This window comes from Anabrus simplex, chromosome 3 (genome assembly GCF_040414725.1).
Source record: "Anabrus simplex isolate iqAnaSimp1 chromosome 3, ASM4041472v1, whole genome shotgun sequence".
NCBI lineage: Eukaryota > Metazoa > Arthropoda > Insecta > Orthoptera > Tettigoniidae > Anabrus > Anabrus simplex.
The window spans coordinates 328,200,480-328,224,617 of NC_090267.1; the positions used below are offsets into that span (position 1 = coordinate 328,200,480).

The 24,138-nt window shown below is 38.4% G+C and overlaps 3 protein-coding genes across 4 annotated transcripts in view; 2 read left to right on the top strand and 1 right to left on the bottom strand.

Moving 5' to 3' along the window:
* Arfip (ADP ribosylation factor interacting protein arfaptin) overlaps positions 1–6,758 on the bottom strand; it is a 155,229-nt gene extending 148,471 nt beyond the window's left edge. Inside the window, exons 1-2 of one of the 2 annotated variants that reach the window (XM_067143166.2) lie at positions 6,715–6,753; positions 6,151–6,365 (exon numbers count right to left, since the gene is read on the bottom strand). In XM_067143166.2, the coding sequence (XP_066999267.1) occupies positions 6,151–6,328 (178 nt within the window). In that variant the 5' untranslated portion in view covers positions 6,329–6,365; positions 6,715–6,753. Of the gene's footprint in view, positions 1–6,150; positions 6,366–6,714 lie in introns of both variants that reach the window. The other variant, XM_067143167.2, reaches the window with a different exon arrangement.
* Positions 6,759–6,835: 77 nt separating this feature from the next.
* Tim9b (Translocase of inner membrane 9b) lies at positions 6,836–22,169 on the top strand. The gene is made up of 3 exons (XM_067144434.2): positions 6,836–7,238; positions 7,319–7,414; positions 21,924–22,169. The coding sequence occupies exons 1-3, from the start codon at positions 7,215–7,217 to the stop codon at positions 22,167–22,169; spliced, it is 366 nt and encodes a 121-aa protein (XP_067000535.1). The 5' UTR covers positions 6,836–7,214.
* Positions 22,170–22,415: 246 nt separating this feature from the next.
* Positions 22,416–23,510, top strand: Pstk (Phosphoseryl tRNA kinase). Its single transcript, XM_067144433.2, has one exon. The coding sequence runs from the start codon at positions 22,424–22,426 to the stop codon at positions 23,414–23,416; it is 993 nt and encodes a 330-aa protein (XP_067000534.2). The 5' UTR covers positions 22,416–22,423; the 3' UTR covers positions 23,417–23,510.
* The last annotated feature ends 628 nt before the right edge of the window (positions 23,511–24,138 follow it).

Consider the following 24,138-nt stretch of genomic DNA (forward strand, 5'->3'; position numbering starts at 1 on the left):
GTCAAAAGCTTTTTTGAAGTATACAAAGGCAATATGTGTTTCTACATTAAATTCCCTGTGTTTTTCTAGAAGGATTTTCATTGTGAAATAGCCATCGCAGCAAGTTCTTCCCTTTCTGAAGCCGAATTGTTCTTCTCCCAGAATGTTCTCACAGCGTTTGTACAGTTTATTTTTAATGATGTTGGCGTATATTTTATAACCAGAATTGAATAAGCATATGCCTCTGTAGTTTTCACAATCATTTTTGTCACCTTTCTTGAAAATGGGTATAACTATTGCTTTATTCCAGTTTTCAGGTGGATTTCCTCCTTTCCAAATTCTATTTAGGAACTGGATGAATCTCGTATGAATATTTGAATAACTCTATATTTAATGCATCTTCCCCAGATGTTTTATTGCATTTTAGTGTTTTCAGGACTGCAACTAGTTCTGCCACTGTAATGCGTTCGATGTGTGGATTGTCTGTGAAGTGTATGAACAGGTGAGACATTCTGTGACCATAAATTGTGAAAGTGATTTGACCAAGTGTTTCAGGAGATTGTGTTGAATCCGAGTGTGTCTTTAGTTTCCGAGTCATGGCGGCATAACCATTCCATCTCCGAACTGATGAAATGCAGTACCATGCAGCTGGTTCAGAAGCTGAAAGGTGACAGACCCACCACTGAACTTACCTCCTCCTTGCCAGCAACCAGTAGGAAGGACATTTCCTTGCTTTCAAGTCTATCAAAGATACAACTGCATAGTAAATAAATAAAATACTAAACTGAGAAATTAAAAAGGTACAAGTGTTACAGTTCTTCCCTTCCCTATTTTTTAATTTTAAGTTTAATTGAATTTCTTATAATGATTTAATTTCTAATTAGAATAGCTTCTATACTTCTATACTATACTTCTATACTAAAGACAATGGGTTGGGATATAGTACCATATCTGAAGTACTTATTTGATTATTGTTTGACCGAAGGAGCTATACCAGATGAACGGAGAGTTGCCATAGTAGCTCCTGTGTATAAAGGAAAGGGTGATAGACATAAAGCTGAAAATTACAGGCCAGTAAGTTTGACATGCATTGTATGTAAGCTTTGGGAAGACATTCTTTCTGATTATATTAGAAATGTTTGTGAAATTAATAACTGGTTCGATAGAAGGCAATTCGGTTTTAGGAAAGGTTATTCCACTGAAGCTCAGCTTGTAGGATTCCAGCAAGATATAGCAGATATCTTGGATTCTGGAGGTCAAATGGACTGTACTGCGATTGACATGTCTAAAGCATTTGATAGGGTGGATCATGGGAGACTACTGGCAAAAATGAGTGCAATTGGACTAGACAAAAGAGTGACTGAATGGGTTGCTATATTTCTAGAAAATAGATCTCAGAGAGTGAGAGTAGGTGAAGCTTTGTCTGACCCTGTAATAGTTGAGAGGGGAGTTCCTCAGGGCAGTGTTATCGGACCTTTATGTTTTCTTATATATATAAATGATATGAGTAAAGGAGTGGAATCGGAGGTAAGGCTTTTTGCGGATGATGTTATTCTCTATAGAGTGATAAATAAGTTACAAGATTGTCAGCAACTGCAACGTGACCTCGAAAATATTGTGAGATGGACAGCAGGCAATGGTATGTTGATAAACGGGGCTAAAAGTCAGGTTGTGAGTTTCACAAATAGGAAAAGTCCTCTCAGTTTTAATTACTGCGTTGATGGGGTGAAAGTTCCTTTTGGGGATCATTGTAAGTATCTAGGTGTTAATATAAGGAAAGATCTTCACTGGGGTAATCACATAAATGGGATTGTAAATAAAGGGTACAGATCTCTGCACATGGTTATGAGGGTGTTTAGGGGTTGTATTAAGGATGTAAAGGAGAGTGCATATAAGTCTCTGGTAAGACCCCAACTAGAGTATGGTTCCAGTGTATGGGACCCTCACCAGGATTACCTGATTCAAGAACTGGAAAAAATCCAAAGAAAAGCAGCTCGATTTGTTCTGGGTGATTTCCGACAAATTGAGAGAAAGAAGAAGAGCTGCTCGACTAAGTGGTATGTTCCGAGCTGTCAGCGGAGAGATGGCGTGGAATGACATTAGTAGATGAATAGGTTTGAATGGCGTCTATAAAAGTAGGAAAGATCACAATATGAAGATAAAGTTGGAATTCAAGAGGACAAACTGGGGCAAATATTCATTTATAGGAAGGGGAGTTAGGGATTGGAATAACTTACCAAGGGAGATGTTCAATAAATTTCCAATTTCTGTGAAATCATTTCGGAAAAGGCTAGGAAAGCAACAGATAGGGAATTTGCCACCTGGGCGACTGCCCTAAATGCAGATCAGTATTGATTGATTGATTGATTGATTCTTATTTCAATTTTAATTTGACCTAAGGATCTTAATTAGAACGTACAGTGTATTTTTTTTAAGTATATGACTAAGCTATGGTAGTGAATAAAGTTATTTTAACATTTCATTATTTACAGTCTCGATTAAAATAATCACACACTGGAGAAACTTTAAAAAAAGGCTAAACATGTATGCTTAAGCAATATGTATTGGCTGTAAGAATACTGAGGCAGGATGCGGCGACATGGGAGTGGCACATCCAATATAACTGTGAGCTAGAGGATCTCTACTACAATGATAAGAAAAGGCTGCAGTTTGTTCCTTCTCCTTTTCAATGTTTACATAGAACAGGCAATAAAGGAAACCAAAACTCTGAGATTTGGTGATGATATTGTTTATCTATCTGAGTCTGCAGAAGTTCTGAAGAAATTGCTGAATGGTATGGGCACAGTCTTAGAGAAGGAGTACAAGACAAAAATAAATCCAAATCAAGAGTAATGGAGTGCAGAATGAAGTGAAGTGTCGCAGGAAGTATTAGATTAGGAAATGAAGGTTTTTTTTGTTAGTGGCTTTACGTCGCACCAACACAGATAGGTCTTATGGCGACAATGGTATAGGAAAGACCTAGGAGTTGGAAGCGGCCGTGGCCTTAATTAAGGTACAACCCCAGCATTTGCCTGGTGTGAAAATGGGAAACCACGGAAAACCATCTTCAGGGCTGCCGACAGTGGGATTCGAACCCACTATCTCCCGGATGCAAGCTCACAGCCGCGCGTCTCTCTAACCGCATGGCTAACTCGCCCGATAATGAAGTCTTAAAAGAAGTACATGAGTATGGTTACTTGGGCAGTAGAATAACTAATGATGCCAGAAGTAAGGAAGATATAAAATGCAGACTAGCAAAAGCAAGGAACGGCCTTTCTTAAGAAAAGAAATTTGCTCACTTCAAACATTGACATAGGAATTAGAAAAACTTTTTTAAGACCTACAACCGGAGTGTGACATTATCTGAAAGTGAAACATGGGTGATATCTAGCTCAGAAAGAAAGAAAAAGAGCAAGCATTTGAAATGTGGTGTTACAGATGAATGCTGAAGGTGAGATGGGTAGATTGAATCACAAATGAAGAGATACTGAATCAAACTGGTGAAAGGAGAAGAATTTAGCAAAATTTGACCAGAGTTTTTGAGGGAAGTGTAGGTGGTTAAAAACGGCAGGGGTAGACCAAGGTATGAACATGACAAACAGATTACAGCAGATGTAGTAGTTACGTAGAAACAAAAAGGTCAGGTCAGGATGGGTAGAAATTCAGTACAGCTTACATTACTTTTATAGCATGATAAGGATGTAATATGTTGGAAATCTTAAGTGGAATACCTTGTAGAGGAGAGATGTGTTCACTGCGACAGTTAAGAACCCACCCGCCATCTCCCAGAAGTAATTTTGCTTTTATAACCTAATACAATTGATCACGCGCCATAGTCCATCGCCTAACTACGTACCAGCATTTCTACTGGGTGAGACACAATGGGATACAACATCACTCCTAGAAATGAATTAAATTAATTACGTTACTAACCCGCGCACAAGAAATACACAAGTGAATGCAATCTGTAAAGAAAGATCTCTATTCAACTCACCTTAATATAGGGGAGGGTACAGCACGCTTGCAGCTTTAAAAAAACTCGTGCACCCTCGTGTCAGCAGGAAAGTTTGTCTTAAACAGGAACTCTACCAAGTAGCCGGCAAAGTGGGCTTTCCTTCTCCTGAAGCCAGGAATGGAGTACGACCCGTGCTTGAGGTGCCTCCACCTATTCTCGATATTTTGGGTGTGTACCAGCGGTCTATTCCTTGGCATCACCCTTCTATTACCCTTGTTCACATGACCACTCCTCCTGAATTGAATGGTTGACACGAAGGTGCATGAATCCTTCATGTTCCAGACAGTCATAGGACTTCCAACAGTCCAAAATGATTATAGTGCCTGGCAACACCCACTCTTTAATTACTGCGAGCAATGTTTCCTTATCCCTTCTCTCGACAGGAGCAACAAAAAAGCTTTTATGGTTCTCTCTCTCTACCGCCCCAAATAACCAGACCAATGGATTTGTCACAAGATTCGTAAATTCAAAAGTAGCGCCGCTGCACCAGGATTAGTTCTTTATATGAACAGTTGGTAGCTCTGTCCACCGCAAGATCAAGCCCTTCGCGAGAGAGAAACAAATGACAGTGCAATCGTGCCTAGATGCGTGCGCTGGAAGGTGCAATATTGTGTGAATATTGTCAAGGCATTCTCGCTCGTCATAATGTATGTGCTGCGGGTCAGTATATCTCCAAAAATATTATCACATAGGAGGTTTTGTCCTGGCAATGACAATATGTATTTCTGAATAGGCCTCTAGCTTGTACATCATCCATATGGCCCCAGGGGCTCGTAACTTGAGAGCATGGTTTGACGAACACAGGACCCTTGCGCGAGTCCGGGCATTGCTTCCATTTGTGTCAGGCTCCTCACTTTTATTTATCCTATCCGACCTCCCCTGGTCAACTCCTGTTCTTTTCTGGCCACTCAAGGCCTAGGGAGTCTTTTATTTTCACACTTTTTGTGGCTCTTGTCTTTCTGCGGCCAATACCTTCATTTTTCAAAGTGTCAAATCTCTTCCATTTTTCCCCTCTGGTTAGCGTTAATAGAGGATGGTTGCCTAGTTACACTTTCTCTTAAAACATAAACACCACCACCTATATATCACAGATTTGTCCCCGATTTCAATTAAATTCACACACTCTGATATGTAGTCAAAGTTCATAATAAAAATGGCAATTGCTGGAAAATAACTGCTTTGAATTGCGACTTGTACAACAAAGGGCAAGTGAGGTGGAAGCAGTAAGCAGATCTCAAGGTCTCGCTCTGCAGCCGATCCTCGAAAATCAACAATCATTTAAGGCCATGTCTGCGAGATTAATTACTTTGAATTTGAGTATGAAAGTGTGAATAAGTCAGAACAGAAGTATCATCATGTTTTCTTAATAAAAAAATATGTCATTTCAGTGATACATTGAAGGCAGAATTTCAGCGATCATTAGCATTAATTTGACAAACTTTGACATATAGTATAGGTGGGTGCAACCCCAATGAGGTAGGCCTAAAACTTTTTTCGCTTTAAGACAATGTTTAAGAAAAAAATATGCTTTACTTGTTATACTTATTGTTTCTACAAAAGAGTTGTCCCCCAAAATAATGGAAAAATTAAGGTCATTTTAGACTGATATGATAGGCGATTCCGATTTAGGGGAATAAATCTGAAGTCATCAGTCCTGTATATTATGCCTATTGCTTTATCATGATATGCTCAAAACAGAATTTAAACTGGCTACAATGTCTTAAAATTTGTTAAAAAAAGCATTATAGTAGCATGTTTGTTACCAGCACTTGGCCTAAAAAACCACCACGATGTACAGTAGGCCCTATATTGAAAATAACTACAGGGCCTAGTGTTCAGTTCATTAGTCAAATTTAATTCTCCTGAAATTTAATGTTAAGCATGGAAAAAACTGATTATTAAGAATGTACATCTGAATAAGACATGACAACTCAGACATACGAAGGCTTATCGTTGAAAAAAAGGAAACTGGAACTAATGTTAATACATTGTTACTGTTGTTGTCAAATGCATATGCTCCATGTAAATATAAATATGAGAGATGTCAGTTTTTTCCTTCAAGCAGGCAATAGGCTAAAGTAAGTAACAATGTAAAAGTGAATAAGGTACAAAAATATACAAGTCGGGATTTATTGGCTAACCCATAACAGAATTACCTGTAGTTGAAGTCAGTGGTAAAGAGGTAGGGTGCATGTAACCCATGCGTTGTGGTGTAGGAGGTGCAGTACCAGAATGAACTGCATTATTACTGTCATTCATGACGGGTGTGTCTTTTAACATCTCATGGATGTTTCTTTCCACCGCTGGGCTTTCGCGAACCTGAGCACTAGCCATCACTGCTTGTGGCACCAATTATGCCACTACGTTATTTCTGAAAGCAATGAAGTCCCTCTAACCAGCAATTCTTCGTTTATATGTATCTATCAGAGGAAATTTAAATATTGGCATAAACAGCCACTTCGAAAGCATGCAAAGAAATGAATTGGTGATTATGCTAAAACAGATACTATGTGTTAGGTTAGACTTAACTGACAGCTTAACCTAACAACAGTAACTGTTGATGTCCACCAAGGCATCGCTATACAGAAAATGCTCGTTATGGGAAAACATATCTTTGATGCATAAATGCCACGCTAATCAAGTATGTCACTAGTACTATCACCTCGTTACGTAATAAGCTGTATTAAGTTAGATATTACATTATAATCAACTACACCCACCAACAAAACGAAGATGACGTCATGCCACGCAAATTTTAAGTGCACGCAACCTCCTATAGATGGTAGCAGACTAATGAAACAGTTGACAACAGGCCAACAGGCTAAGCAAAGCAATCATAGCGGCAGCAGAGACAACATCGAGCAGTCATTTTCTTTAGTTAGAGAGTGCTTTTGTGTTAGAATACAGGGGACGGGGTATTCTCTTTGATACGGGGTGTTTTCCCCGATAGGCCCTTCTTCTCCGTCGGTGGTCGGTGGTATGAGTTGATGATTGGAGACGATACGGAACATGATGTAGAAGTTCAGTTGGTGTCATCTTTAGTTTCGGCCTTTATCCTCTTTGGTGCTCTGTTCAGTGCGTTTGAGTATAACGTGTAGTTAGGAGGAGAGGTTATAAACATTTTCATGAAACATGACTTAAATTGTCTCTTTGCTTCGAGTAAACGGACAAGCCAGTGATAATTTGGAAACGGTCATTTTGACCTGGATGGAAATACGAAATGGATTACTCTTCGTTAAGAAATGTACTTCCCTAGATAAATCAGTTGAGTACTTAATATAGGTATGGAAAGTGTGATCTTACATGATATTCTTTCCTTTTCAGTTCAAAGACTTCCTCCAGTTGTATAACGTGATGTCGGAGACGTGCTTTTTGAGATGCATTACTTCGTTATATGAAAGAGACTTGACCCAAGATGAGGTTAGTGGCTTACTTTGTTCCATCCCTCAAATTCCTTGCTGATATACAAGGACTACACCATACATGACTTGCAAGAAAGAATGTATAGACTGACCCCAACGCAGAATAGGCCTACCAAACTTTCCAGAATAATTCTTACATTGGAGGATTGCAAACGGTTTACCCCATAAATGTATGTAGTTATGCCTGTCTGTTTAAAACGTAAATTATCCATAGGCCATACTTAACTAAATTCTAGACTTACCATCATAGATGTTTGTGATTGATACTGTTCTTGTTGTTTAGACCCTAATATAGTATTCGCCCACTACTGACTCGGAACTGAAATAAACACTGAACTGGAGTACACCAAATGAAGGCATCTGAAACCAAACTTGATGGATTTACTCTGTACTTGGCCATAAACATGCAAACATTCCAGTGGGAATCAACGAATAATTAGATGGGAGAGGTAAAACCTATAGGCTAAAAGATAACTTGTGCAAAGCAAGTTAATTAATGCCTTCTATTAACTTAATTGGTACTTATCAGTGCGGTTATTAGCCAGAGAACCGAGCTTGATAGCTGCAGTTGCTAAATTGCGGCCAGTATTCGAGAGATTATGGGTTTGAACCCTACTGTCGGCATCCCTGAAAATGGTTTTCCGTGGTTTCCTATTTTCACACCAGGCATTATTGTACCTTAACCTGAGAATTGTAGACATAAAAACCCACCTATTGTTAGTAGACACGTAAAAATGATGTGTCAAAAGAATTTTGGGTAAATGAGCAAGTAAGTTAAATCTGTATTTACAAAAACAAATAATTTCACTTGCCACGAGACAGAATGAAGCTAGTTTTACAGAATGGTGCACAAAACCTACAGAAACTGTAAAATGTTCCATTGAAAATGAATCGCCAGTACAAAGTAATGTTTTGGAATGAGTCAGAGGCATTTCAGAAACATACCAAACAATAGGGCATGGCCTGAAGAGTATCAGATACTTAGGTTGTCACCAAGTGGAATATTCAGGACATTTCTTCTTTTGATGTTCGCCGCATATGGGCCTGTTGCAGGAACCGTATGTAGTTGCCATTCCTCTGATGCTCGATGAGCAGAAAGCATAGTATTGCGCGCACTTTTTAGTGATATATTTTTGTATTGGGTTGAGGAGTAAGGAGGGAGGACTGCCGGTTCTGGTAATACTGCCAACTGAGTGGAAATGAAATCTGAATTGAATCGATAATATGATTGATATGAATTTTCTAAACCTTTATTATCTTATGCCAACAACTGTGTCACACACACAATATATAATACTATATAACATTTCTTGATGCGAAACTTGTTCCTAGCAGGAATTCTATAGTTTGGCTTTGCTGTGTAAACAACCAAGAGTGCGAGTACGTGAAGTGTATGCCAGATGTCGCACAGCGATCCTAAGCGATTCTTAGTTTTTGTGTTTCAAAGGTTACCAATACGTATCTCGAAGATAACCGAGGTCGACCGATTCAGCACTAGAGTGTCCATCTATCACGAAAAAGTGCATGTACAATACTTCCTCTGCCCATTGTAAGCTGAAGTTCAATTTGGCCCATCATCTTGTCAGAGCAAGTTCTTTATAAACGTCTTCACCTTTGTTTTCATGGTGGGAATGGATAGCCTTTGTGATTGCCAAGGAGCTGCTAGTTGCTTGTGGAGTTCTTTCATATAGTCCAACCTTGAAAGTGCCCTTTTCCCTCCACGATGGAGATTGCACAAATTGTGAGAATATGTAATGAATAAATTTATGCAAGCTATATTTATCATACTAAAGGAAACGCATAGCGGTTATCGTTTAGTTTGTCCGTAGTCCATCTTTGAACACATCTAATCAAATACATCTACTCCACATTTACTTTGGTTATAACAAGGGATCACTTTTGGCTTGTTGTCATTCACACAGATTGATGCATCATCATGCATTGTTGAGATGACTGTTTCTAGTTTGTTTTTCTTTGGCATGAAAGACACTGCTGTCACATTTTCGTGAAAAATGAACAAACTGGATCCAACTTTACTTTGCATAAACTTGAGGTCCTTAAACTCAGAAGGTAGTTCTGGTTTGTCCTTTCGAATAGCTCCAAGAGCAGTAATACCTTGTGCCAATAGGGATTCAATTAGAGATACACTCGTGAACCAACTACCCATTGTAATATTCCGGTTAGTTCCTTTTACGATAGCAGACACTTTTTCGACAAAATACTGAGTTGTCGGCACGTTTCCAGGTGTGGTACCTTTTCCCAGGTAAAGGTTAGCATGCTGCATGTAATATGTTCCTGCATCACACATCATGATTATTTTTAGCCCATATTTGTTAGGTTTTGCGGGCATGTACACACGAAATATGTATTTTCTATTAAATCCAACCAACCTCTTAACAATTGTCATGCAAGAAACTGGAGTGTAATTTCCTCAGCAATTCTTCAGTAACCTTTCCCAAATATCAGAAACAGGAGCAAGTCTATTAGAATTTATCCTCTCCTCATGGGCACTTTTTTTGTCAAATCTCAGGCAGTTTATGAAGAAGTTGAATCTTCTTTGTCATAGTAGCCCTATAACATTCATCACATAAAGTTGCATCAAACAATTTAGAAGCTGCCAGCTGGTTATTCATCAGAGCTGCAGCTAGTATAACCAAAGAAAGTTATTACATGTTTTAAGTCTCATTTTTGGTCCATATTGAAAATTTACAATTCAAAAACTATAAAGGTGTTATTTAATCCACCTATTCAGTACTTTTATTTTCACCTATAGTGGTTACATAAACAGACTATCGGTTAAATGGGACATGTTTCGCCCTCAATTTAGAGCATCTTCATCTTATAACAATCTTCAAGAGTACAGTACATCTAAGGTTTCAGACAATAATATTGCCTACCAGTGCTAAGGCCCACTTCTACAATAATTCAACTGATGCTTCTGTTTCACCTTATGCTCACAAATTCATCAGCGGTCTTGAACATGTTGTATTTATGACATTCATGTTTGTGCTTGTGTTCACGCCCTCGTGTCGTTGGCATTATGTTATTATCACTTTGATATTCCACCTACATTTTTAAATGATCTATTTTAATTAGAATTTTAATGGAATAAGTTTTGGTCTCTGACAAGATTATAGTTTAATCATTGACAGTGTTTCCATTAACGTGTTTGTATAATGTATCATTTTTCACATTTTTATGTCCTGAATTTTAGTAACTAGCTAAACTTTTAGCTTCCATATTTAATATTAGATGTACTCTTGAAGATTGTTTTTAGGCTGAAGATGCCCTAAATTGAGGGGGAAACATGTCCCATTTAACCGATAGTCTGTGTATGTAACCACTATAAGTGAAAATAAAAGTACTGAATAGGTGGATTAAAAAACACCTTTATAGTTTTTGAATCAAAGGAAGTTAACCGAGAAGTTCGTCCATAGTTATATTCCTTATAATAGTGTCCTTCCTTTGTTTTTCGTTATATATGCTTCTTTGGGGATCCGTTTTCCTCATTCGTATATTTGAGAATTGTTTCAAGTATATTCATAGTAAAGAAGAAACAGAAGCATGCAACTAGGTTCAGAATAGCTCGAAACATTAGGGTTTACCCTTTGACGAATATGTACAACATTCATTTGTTAAGTTTTCCCTTAATTTTGCCTTTTTTGTTGTCTACTGAAATTCATTTCATCCAGTCATGAGTTTTTTTATTAAGAATATTAAAATATTACAGTTATGTTACATAATATGTGTTTGTGTATATATATCAGGTAGTACAAGCTGGTAGTTATGTTGACTATTGTTTTCACTTTAGTTGGTATTGGTAAGCTGGCGAGTCCAAAGTGTATATATTAGTTGATTAGATGTTCGTATGACTCTTGCTGGTATTGGAATTAGATGGTATATAAAATTACAGAGTTAAGTAAATAGTTGGGCTTGGCCCTGAACTAGGCACACGTTTCATACATTCCTACGCATTTACATACCCATTTAGACTTGGGTAGTATCAGTATCATATCTTGTTTATTAATCTTGTGGTGTTAGATAGGAAGGCATCTGGAAGCGGTCCAACGTTCCTCCACCCTTGTCTCCCCATGACCCCCTTATAAGCCTAATTGGGAATGAGGACAGGTGGAAGTATCCCAACCACTGGTTCAACTAACAGCATATATTGGTTGGACCCTTCCAGAGCACTGGGCAGTTGGCCTGAACTGATCTAAACCCCAAGTGACACAATCCTGATATTACCCATCATTCACACACTCATAGTCACATATAATGCACGATAAATTAAGATAATTATGGACGAAGTCTTGGGAAAGGAGAACAAGATGAAAATAAATAAGTCCAAAACAAAAGTAATGGAGTGCAGTCGAACTAATGCAGGTGATGCAGGAAATATTAAATTAGGAAATGAAGTCTTAAAGGAAATAGATGAATATTGTTACTTGGATAGTAAAATAACTAATGATGGCAGAAGTAAGGAGGACATAAAATGCAGATTAGCACAAGCAAGGAAGAGCTTTCTTAAGAAAAGAAATTTGCTCACTTCAAACATTGATATAGGAATTAGAAAGAGGTTTTTGAAGACTTTCGTGTGGAGCGTGGCATTGTATGGAAGTGAAACATGAACGATAACTAGCTCAGAAAGAAAGAGAATAGAAGCTTTTGAAATGTGGTGTTACATAATGCTGAAGGTGAGATGGATAGATGGAATCGCAAATGAAGAGATACTGAATCGAATTGGCGAGAGAAGGTAGATTTGGCTAAATTTGACGAGAAGAAGAGATGATAGGACACATCTTAAGACACCCAGGACTTGTTCAGTTGGTTTTTGAAGGAAGTGTAGGTGGTAAGAATGGTAAGGGTAGACCAAAGTATGAATATGACAAGCAGATGTAGGATGCAGTAGTTGCGTAGAAATGAAAAGGTTAGCACAGGATAGGGTGGCGTGGAGAGCTGCATCAAACCAGTCTATGGACTGATATCTCAAATAACAATTACAAATTATATATAACATAATAGCAAACTTGAGTACATAATGTAAAGTTGTGCTATTTCCACACATTTATACTCACGCATACTCAAGTCATTGCATCACACATCAACTCATTTTCATGCTGTCGTCTGATGTCATTCACTTGCATCATAATAAAGTCCATTCATTCTCGCTGGCATATACACATGCACACATCCTCTATGTATAATAATACTCGGATACAAGAAAAAATAATACAGCTGCTGTTAGGACCGCGCAGCTGTGAGCTTGCATCCGGGAGATAGTGGGTTCGAACCCCACTGTCAGCAGCCCTGAAGATGGTTTTCTGTGGTTTCCCATTTTCACACCAGGCAAATGCTGGGTCTGTACCTTAATTAAGGCCATGGCTGCTTCCTTCCCATTCCTAGACCTTTCCTGTTCCATCGTCGCCATAAGACCTACCTGTGTTGGTGCGACGTAAAGCAAATAGAAAAAAAAAGAAATAATAGTACACAATTACACATTATTTCCAATCGCTCACTAGAACACTGCCTATAATTCAGTTACGCATCGGCACTCTCACTTTTATTTCACTGCACTAATTCGAAACACTGACATGACACTGAATGTCACAGTGCTATACTACACCGCTGCCACCTAGGTGGAGTGTCGCAATTCAGTGTTCTCCCCAGAAATTTTCATCAGCCGGGTTGCAGGAATGAATAGCCAGGCGGGGTAAACTACGTAAAAAATTAATATGATAGCATTTCAGTTTATTCCCCTGTGGGCATTAACAATATCAGGCAGGTAGACATTAACTGCATAATTGAACTATTTTGGTGCTATCCCAAATGAGACATAACAAAGTATTTTGAACTTCTGGTGTTCTACAGCTCGTTCACAATCTTGTAACACCGGGGCTTACTACTCTGTTGCTGTGGAGTACCATATACCTTGTTTGAAACGTCTTGTAGAATTGAGTGCTCGCGTGCGATTCTGCGTTACTCTAGTCATTGCTTGCGCACGACACGACGTGATAGTCAAGTTAAATTAATGCAATTATGCTGACAATAATGAAGATTTCATTTAAATAAACCGTTTTACAGTATTTACGTTTTAATTGGGAACACCCATTGACTCAAATATGGATTAATATTATGTAACCAGCACAAATCTAGGTTATGTTACCTGGGCGGGCTGTAAAAATGCCCATTAAATAGGTCCTAGGGAGAACGCTGCGCATGGAATTTGTTCCGTCCTTAAAAAATCCGACCACCCCTGCCGCTATTTCTACCACTGATCCACAGAGGGCAATAACAATGACATCAGACAGCTAAATATTTACTATTTTATTGTTATTGTCATGAACAAGACATAACAGCGTATTTTGAACTGCAAGTGTTCTACTGCTCATTCATAATGGGTGTTTATAATTGTGAAACACTGAGGCTTACCACTCGGTTGCTGTGGAGTGCTATACAGGTTTGTGATGATGTGGAATTGAGTGCTCGGATGTGATTCCAGACACCAGTCGCGCACGACACTACCTGTGAGTCAAGCTAAACCATTAAACTCTGATGTAATTGATGCAGTTATGCTGACAACAATGAAGATTTACCATTTAAATAAACAGTTTTACAGTATTTACATTTTAATTCCATTTATGGCTCAAATGAAGGTGATGATCCAATTAGAGTTAACTTCGCTGTCTCCTAAATCGTAGGGCAGGAACTATTATCTCATCTCTTCCAGAACAGAAATACATTTCACATTTATGTAGAATTATTTCCAAACCAATGGTTTTGGATTGTAGAAGGATGACTGGTATTCAGACACCCTCTGTATATGTAAACTAGAGCCTAGATGTCATGGCAGCTGCTATAAAAGATGGCTAAGGCCTCTAATATCCTGGCACAGTGATGGTGCTGGTGTCACTGAGGCATTCACAGGTGGTAGTATTACACAAGGTCATATGATTTTCCCATATTACCTACAGAATATGTGAAGCATGGGAGCTCAACGACTTCAAATGTGGAATGGTTAATAGTTGCCATATCAGTAAGCAATCGGTCAGGACCATATCCACCCTTCTCAGGTTGCCCAAGTCGACTGTCAGGGATGTGATTATGAGGTGGAAATAAGAAAAGATAACCAGCACAAAATCATGGCCAGTTAATGCCCCTTGTTTTGACTGACAGGAACCGTCAAGCCTTGAAGAAGCATAGGAAAATCCCATGACATTGTGTGATGTCATCACTAATGAATATCTTGGTCCCACTACTTGTACAACTAGCACCATGACTGAACTAGCAGATACAAGGTCCAAGCATCTGCTTATAAACCGCACATTTTCTCTAGTGAGATGACTAGAGATGCGTGATTTGGAGTGATGAGTTATGCTATGCCGTGCGACAGTCAGATGGGAGGGTTTGGGTGTTGCGATTGCTAGGCAAATGATATACCATATTTACTCAAAAATAAGACTCATTCCTTTGTAGGACCCTCCAAGTTTTTAAGTCAGATTTTAGAAAAATAAATCTATGGGTAAATGTTGTAACCAAAAGATGTACTTATCGGACAGGCTATGAATCTGAGAAAAATATTTCTTAATTTTGTTCTTCTTTCATTCATGGGGCCTCTAAATATTAATTCCTAATTAGCGTCAACCTCTAAGATCTTTTGCTACCATGTTTTTCCTTCATTCCCACCCAGATATACCTGCTCCCTTCACAAAGCTGCAGGTTGTTCTTGTTGGGTCTTGTTAGATTTTTTCTCTCTCTTCACCTGGTAGTCCTAGAGTGGAGAGTCTGAATCTTCCCAGCGCCTCACATTCGAAAAGTGTGTTCAGCTGATTCCTCTGCTTCCTTGCATTTCCTACAAATGTTGTCTCTTATTACTCCAATTCTATGTAGGTGTTTTTTCAGATGGCAGTGTCTTGTCAACAGTCCTACTACCCATTATATATTTTCTCTGCTGAGTTTCAACAGTTCTTTAATATGCTTCTTGTTTGCTCCTTTTATGAGTTCCTTTGCAAGCCTGCATCCTGGAGTATTTTTTCCAGTTTTCCATTTGTTTCTTTTGTACCCATTTTCCTATGTAGTGTCGGTTGTCCATAGGAAGTCCCACATACAGATTCTGGGCCTACAGAATGTGTTTCTTCCCCTTTCCAGGCCAGTTTATCTGCCTTTTCGTTTCCTTCTATACCTGCATGCCCTGGTACCCATATTATTTTGACAATGTTGTGACAGATGGGAGGGTTTGCGATTTTGGCAAAGGTTGTAGTGAAGATGTGCTGCATAATATATCTATCTAAATGCAAGAAGCATGTTTCTGTTGTGGTTTCTGGTGGATGTTTGTGGCTTATTTTGATGTGCTGACCTAGTGTTGGTGTTGTCTGGTAGTTTTACGATCTTTATTTGCTGTTATTAGGGTTATATTTGTGAACGTTTTACACCCTAAGTGACAGCCATATTGGATTTCCTACAATCATTCCATAGATAACACTAGATAGAATGGCAATTCATTATATCTATTTATGGACTCTTGCCCTAAGTGTCAGCCATCTTGTCCGATTCAACATAATTGCCATAGAAACTATGATTCATATAGGAACTCCACACTACATATCCGGTGTTACCTAGAACATAGAATCTGTCCACAGGCTGTCCGTAACAGAGACCACGCTCCTCAGTCATCCATCCAGCGGTCTGCCCCTGGCCCGAACCTAGCCAGGTTTGTTCCCCCTTCAGTAGGCCTACTCACGTGGTCTCCACTTGGCATTAGGTATCATGACTTGAGTTTACAGCCATGACTTTCCCCCTAGGTAGGGATCGCCTCTTTCCCAACCCGCAGCTCTTCCAGGCTACGTAGAACAAAGTGATGTGTTGGTTCCAGCACCCTGCAGTGAGCCTTCACCTCAGTCACCAGCCCCACTTCACCTGAACCACCGTATCACCCATGTGGAGGAACCATGGATGCCTCTCTATCATGTGTGAGCGAGGCCTCCACTTCCAAGACTGACTTGGGCTAGTAACAATCACAATGCCTCACGACGTTTTCTGGCAATACCTGTTTTTTTTGTCAACTAAGGTTAAGTTATAAGGAGATTCCCACTTTCCAATACTGTCAATTCCTTATTATAGTTTTATTGTTTACATGACATAATCTAGCTTAATCTCTAGGTGTACTCTAAATAGGACATGTTTTGTTCTGATTATGGAACATCTTCAGCTAAAAGATTTGACAAAAATGGCAGGACAATTAAAACATATGTAATGATTATGGTGATAAAATAAAATGTTTATTCTTCCAACAAGTGAATGTACAAGTAACGAAGTAAAATCGGCGTAAGGGGTCTTCTTATGCTGGAGACGTATATGCTTGTTGATCTTGAAGATAAAATTAGTGATATAACAGATTTTATTAAAATATGGTTGTCAGGGGAACTCTTGAAAAACAACCGTAGTTGAAGTTTAGTTTTGAAGGTAGACTGTTAAAATGAGTCTGAAACAAGAACAAATTAAGTAAGGAGGGAGATATTTTAAAGGAGAAAACCTTGTAATAATGTATGTTAGTGAGGTATAAAGGGTGGCAGATATATCTGCAGATATATCTGGAACAACAAGAGATATTGAAAAATGACTTCCACGGGCATGAAGGCAGGGAAGGGGCTAATTAAAGTAAATACTATGAGCCAGTCTAAAACATAGGGAAATAGTATTTTCAACATCAACTTACGTTTTTTTAAATGGACACCCTGTATTATTTCGTAGGCAATCGTTTATATGAAAAATCACATAAGTAATGACGTTTGTTTCATCGCAATAGGTCAATTACATCCCGAGATATTGCAACGTGAAGTTGACGCTTGAGATAAACGAAACGCGCAGCAGTTGCACATCCCGAGAGTCCAGCGCGAACCTCACGGTCCTCTTAGGGTACGAGCATACCGAAGATGCATCGCAGCTCGCGGTTGCGGTTTACATCGCGGTCGATGCCTCGATGTCACCTCCTGGTAACACAAACACACAGTTTTAAATGGAACAGTTCATGTCAAAGATGCTTGCTTCCATTCACCATCGCGATTTACCAGGAGGTCTAGCGCGATGACAAAAGTTTGTGTTCCATCGCTGTAGAACGGGAGGCATCGATGTAGCTTGTTCGTGATTGCCTTGTCCAGATTGGGATCACGTGATATATCTCCCCATTCTGCTGTGTCCTTGATCCAGATATTCAGAGCTCACGTGTGTATTCGTGTGGTAGTTCTTGTACTTCACAATATCAATTTTTGATTCCACATTGTTGTATATGTATTGGGGACATTCTCATGTACGAATGGAATCTGTCCGGGTGGTGTTTCAGTTCTTCAAATAAGTTGTGATATTCCTCCAACGCCTGCCTTCTTTGATTTATAGACGAGCTGACTGACTTGAAAGTAGCCACCATCGTGTGCTTATGCACAGTGAATCACGATCTCCACTGTCACTTGAATACATACTCTGTACTTGTAAAAGCTCAGCAATAGAGGATAAATTATCTTTATGTTGAACACGGAGATCTAAACATTACGTCCACTCACTGTAAACACATCTCAGAACACTGAAAGGTAAACCTCCCCGATATGTTCACCCTCCATTGACCGCGACGTAAACCGCGAGCTGCGATGCATCTTCGGTATGTTCGTACCCCTTACTCGCGATATGATTGCCGTACTACAATGCGACAGGCACTGTACTTAATGCTATTTGCACTGCTATCAAGAGGAATGAAAATAAGAGAATTTAGTTACAGTAACTTTGCTGTACGAATTATGTACATTCTGAAGTAGTACAGTACAGAGTACTGCAATGTACTGTGTAGGTAAATAAAACACGCAAGAGAGAAACCGTTATTTACATATCCTTTTTCTGTGGCAGGAAACCCTTCTCTTATTCTCATCCCTCTTGATAACAGTGCAAATAGCATTAAGTACAGTGCCTGTCGCATCGTAGTACGGCAATCATATCGCGAGTAAGAGGACCGTGAGGTTTGCGCTGGACTCTCGGGATGTGCAACTGCTGCGCGTTTCGTTTATCTCAAGCGTCAACTTCACGTTGCAATATCTCGGGGTGTAATTGACCTATTGCTATGAAACAAACGCCATTACTTATGTGATTTTTCATGTTAAGGATTGCTTACGAAATAATACAGGCTGTCCATTTAAAAAAACGTAAGTTGATATAGAAAATACTATTTCCCTACGTTTTTGACTGACTCATAGTATTTACTTTAATTAGCCCCTTCCCTCCCTTCATGCCTGTGAAAGTCATTTTTCAATATATCTTGTTGTTCCAAATGTATCTGCGGTGAAAGGTTTAAGTGGGCCACCCTGTATAAGGAGATATGGAATTCTTTAGGAAAGGTTATTCCACTGAAGCTCAGCTTGTAGGATTTCAGCAAGATATAGCAGATATCGTGGATTCAGTAGGCCAAATGGACTGTGTTGCGAGTGACCTATCTAAGGCATTTGATAGGATAGATCATGGAAGACTACTGGCAAAAATGAGTGCTATTGGACCAGAAAAAAGAGTGATTGAAAATAGAACTCAGAGAATTAGAGTAGGCAAAGCTTTATCTGACCCTGTAATAATTAAGAGGGGAATTTCTCAAGGCAGTGTTATTGGACCTTTATGTACTCCTATGAAAACGGAGGTATGCCAGAGGATTTTGTAGAAAGCAAAGCAGTACTTCTGCACAAAAAAGGAGATTCAACAGAATGCTCCAATTATAGAATACTAAGCCTTGTTTCACATGCATATTAAAAAAACAGAATCAAAATGAAAATTGAGCAGAATCTAGGTGATGATCAGTTTGGGTTCAGGAAAGGAGTAGGAACAAGAGAAGCTATTATAGCACTTAAAACTATCTTGGAGAGAAGACTAGAGCTTAACAGAAATACATATATATAGCTTTTGTAGACCTGGAAAAAGCTTTTGACAATGTTCAGTGGAAAGGACTGTTCAAAATTATGAAGGATATTCATTTGGACTGGAAAGACAGAAAAGCAATACTAAACCTCTACATCAATCAAAGAATAAACATCGAAAGTAATGAAAAAGTATGCAAGGTGAGGATCAGGAAAGGAGTAAGACAGGGGTGTTCCTTATCACCATTTCTATTTAATCTGTACATTGAAGAGGCCATGAAAATGTTAAAATCAAAAACACCTGGCAATAAATGGAGCAACTGTACACTGTATTAGATTTGCCGACGATATTGCACTTCTGGCTGACAATGAGAAGAACATGCAGATCATGTTCAACAAATCAACATCCATCTTAGAAGATTTCCAACTTAACATTAATGTAAATAAAACTAATGTTATGGTTGTAAGCAAATCTCAGAATTGGAAATATTTTAATAAAACAGGTGCACTAGATCTGCTACTTAGGATCATTTATTACCGATTACAACAGATGCACTGTGGAAATAAAAAGAATTATTTCCCTGTGTAAGAAAGCCTTTGAGGAGAAGCAGCTCTTAACTAATAGTTCCTTAGATACTGAACAAAAGACATTGTTTATCAAAATGTTCATTTGGGGTGAGTGTGCTGCTATATGGCTGTGAAGGATGGACTCTCTTGAAGGAGGACGTGAAACGACTAGAGGCAGTGCAAATGTGGCTATGGAGGAAGATGACATGAACTAGCTGGATTGAGAAGAAAACTAATGAAGCAGTGCTTAGAGAAATATAAACACCCAGAGACATTTAATAACAACGATAAAAAGGAGAAAAGCATCGGTTTATGGTCACATTCTCCGGCATAATGACTTCATAAAGAACTTGTTCGAAGGCAAGATGATGGGAAAGAAAGGAAGAAGATTATAGAAGAGGTAGTTGAGATGATGGGATGCCAAGATTATGGAGAGATGAAAAGGATCGCAGAGAGAAGAGATGAATGGTTGCAGTGACAAGGCAAAGCCTGTAGATAATGATGATGCTGATGATGTTTTCTTATATATATATATCAATGATATATGTAAAGAAGTGGAATCGGAGATAAGGCTGTTTGCAGATGATATTATTCTGTACAGAGTAATAAATAAGTTACAAGATTGTGAGTGGCTTCAGGGTGACCTTGGTAGTGTTGAGATGGATGGTGGGCAATGGTATGATGATAAACAGGGTTAAAAGTCAGGTTTTGAGTTTCATAAATAGGAAAAGTCCTCTCAGTTTTAATTACTGCGTTGATGGGGTGAAAGTTCCTTTTGGGGATCATTGTAAGTACCTAGGTGTTAATATAAGAAAAGACCTTCATTGGGGTTATCACATAAATATGATTGTTAATAAAGGGTACAGATCTCTGCACATGGTTATGAGGATATTTAGGGGTTGTCGTAGGGATGTAAAGGAGAGGGCATATAAGTCTCTGGTAAGACCCCAACTAGAGTATGATTCCAGTGTATGGGACACTCACCAGGATTACTTGATTCAAGAACTGGAAAAAATCCAAAGAAAAGCAGCTTGATTAGTTCTGGGTGATTTCTGACAAAAGAGTAGCGTTACAAAAATGTTGCAGAGTTTGGGCTGGGAAGACTTGGGAGAAAGGAAACGAGCTGCTCGACTAAGTGGTATGTTATATTAACAATTTGTTGGTTATTTTGATCCACCTTTTCAATACAAATTATTGTATATAATTTGTATTGAAAAGGTGGATCAAAATAACCAACAAATTGTTAATATATCATAGCATAGTTCAATACGGGCCTAAAAATGAGATTAGTTACATGTAATAAGTGGTATGTTCCGAGCTGTCAGCGGAGAGATGGCATGGAATGACATTAGTTTAAGTGGTGCCTTTAAAAGTAGGAAAGATCACAATATGAAGATAAAGTTGGAATTCAAGAGGACAAATTGGGGCAAATATTTGTTTATAAGAAGGGGAGTTAGGGATTGGAATAACTTTTCAATAATTTTCCAATTTCTTTGTGATCATTTAATAAAAGGCTAGGAAAACAAAAGGTAGGGAATCTGCCACGTGGGTGACTGCCCTAAATGCAGATCAGTAGTGATTGATTGGATTCCTATGGGGATCAGGGATGAGATGAGATGAATTTATATGGCATGTTTGTATGGCAAGATATACTTACCAACGTCAGTGCTCCCTTGTCTAAAGCGGGCTCTGTTCATGTGTGATTTACTACGTTTGCTACAGCGCTGAAAGGAGAATGGCTTACCATTTTCCTGGAGGCGTTGTGACATGATAGACTGCCCTGCATAATTAGAGCTGTAAAGAAAGGGTTAAGGATGTTCACTTCTGGGCAGTATATTTGAGGAACACTTAAGGACAATTTTGAGTAGGTGTCATGATATTTTTGATCAGATGTTGTAAATTGCATATTGAAGCAGGTCATCATTGTCAATCATTTCTGTTCCTGCAATCTTTCATTATTTTTTATAGAACCTTTTTTTGTTCCTTTTTGTAAGTCTGTATTTGTGTTTATTACACATTTCATTTTTAACTTCATATATTCATAATGCATTTTTCTTTCAGGCTCAATGTGTGGACAACTGTGCTCAAAAGCATGTTAATGTGAACCACAAAATAATGCAGGTTTACATGGAGGTACAACCTGAAATAAATCAAAGAAGAATAGATGAAATGAACAAAGCTCAAGCTGAATTAGAAGCTTCTCAAGCTAAAGCATTACAAGTAGAATTAGAGGCTGCAAAAACAAGAGAAAATCTTGCCGAAGAGGACCTCTTAGAAATGTTGGCTCCCATTGACCTCAATGTTTGAAATTAGCATTTACTTGTTTATTGTACTAAACTCTAGAAAAGGTTACTGCAGGCCTACCATCTTTTTTAAATTTTTCTTTATAAAAAAAACTGTTTCCTAGGTCTTTTTGGAAAACTGGCAATTTTTTTTTTCTATTTTATTGCAGTAGTTTAGTTGCACGGTGTAAAGTGATTATATCAGTAAGGTGCTCTTGTAATTTGAACAATTACTTTACATTTTTTCTAATTATAACTTAATTGAAGTTAATACCACACATGGGTAATGGGAACATAGGCTTTGTTCTTCTTATTGGCTTGCCTGCCAGTGGCAAAACTACTTTTGCTCAATTATTGGAAAAATCTTTAAAAACATCCAATACTGTTAGTCATCAGGAGCAGATTCCATCTTCTTTTGTTGTCAATATATGTTATGACAAGGTACTTCAATGGCCAACTCAGATTGAAGAGGGTTCTGCAAAATGGTGTGAAGAACGAAAAAGAGTGTTCACTTTGGTTGAAAAGTTAGTTTCTTTGTTGAAAACTGGATATGGTGATGTTGGTGAAATGAAAGATTTAAACCTGCTGGTTCACTACTCAGAATTTCAAAAATACCATGAAAGAACTATAATAATCATAGATGATAACATGTACTACAGGAGCATGAGATATCAATATTTTCAGCTTGCAAGGTTATGGAATTTGGGTTTTAGTCAAGTTTTTATTGATTGTGATCTTGAGGAAGTTTTGCAAAGAAATGCAGCTAGGAGTAAAGACGATTTTGTTCCTGAGGAAGTTATCAAAAGAATGAAAAGTAATTTAGAACCACCAGACAAAGTTTCACATAGCTGGGAGCAGTATTCTTATTGTATTTCTTCTTCAAAACCTATTTGTTCTACTGTATTATGTGATGTGTTGTTAATGATTCAGAATTCTATTTTAGATCCTGTACCACCCATTCGTGATCCTTCTGAGGCCGCAAAAATGGCTAGAACAACTTGTTTAGTTAATGTTATTCATCAGGTTGATCTCACTCTGCGGAAAATTATAGGACAAAAGATGAGCAACCAGCAGAATGCGCTAAATAAAGTACAGATAAAAAATCTAGCTAAGGATCTTCAGATTAAGAAGCGATTGATACTAAAGCATGTTACTGAAGGTACTGTGCAGATACCAGAAGAAATTTGTGCTAATATAGAATCATGTTCTTCGAATGCAAGTTTACTCCTGTATCAATTCTTACAACAGCAATTTAATACATCAGATGATTAATTGCAATACATATGTACTGTATTTTTGTTTGTGTGAAGTTGTGTTCATTTATAAATAAAGTGTGAAGGATGATGTGTGTGCCTAATAAGATTAATTCATATGTATTTAACTTTATCATTTGCTTTTTACATGCCTAAAGACCAGTTCTCACCAGACATGTGAATATATGCCTTAGAAATAAGCTAGATTATTAGGTAATTAGTTCAGTAACAGTATTGATATCACATACTGACTCTACTCTTCCACCCAGGTATCTTATAGCACAGAGAAATGTCGGGGCTGCCAACAAGTTTGCTCCCTGTTCTGAGCTGTACGGAATGGAGAAGGCCCGTGTTTGGCGATTTGTATATCTGGCACAAACAACATTCAGCTCCATCTAACTGTAGGTCTACGACACGCTGCTCATCACATATTGTGGGAACAACGCTCTTGAGATCTCGCGAGAAACAGATTCTTGCAATAGTCTAAAGAAATCTCCAGGTTCCATCTCAGACTGCCCATCACTAGTGGAGGCTACTGTGTACTCTACTTGGAGCCACAGGCTGTGCCAATGCACTGTGAGAGGCTTGTTCTCTGTTACAAAAATTGATGCCTGCTAGGCCATCAGGTGATATATTGCACTGTGAGAGACTGTCTCATTACCAAAAATTTAATACCAATCACGGTATACACTAGCCATGCGTCTTGGTGGATGTGCTATTTACCAACTGATGAGCCCAACT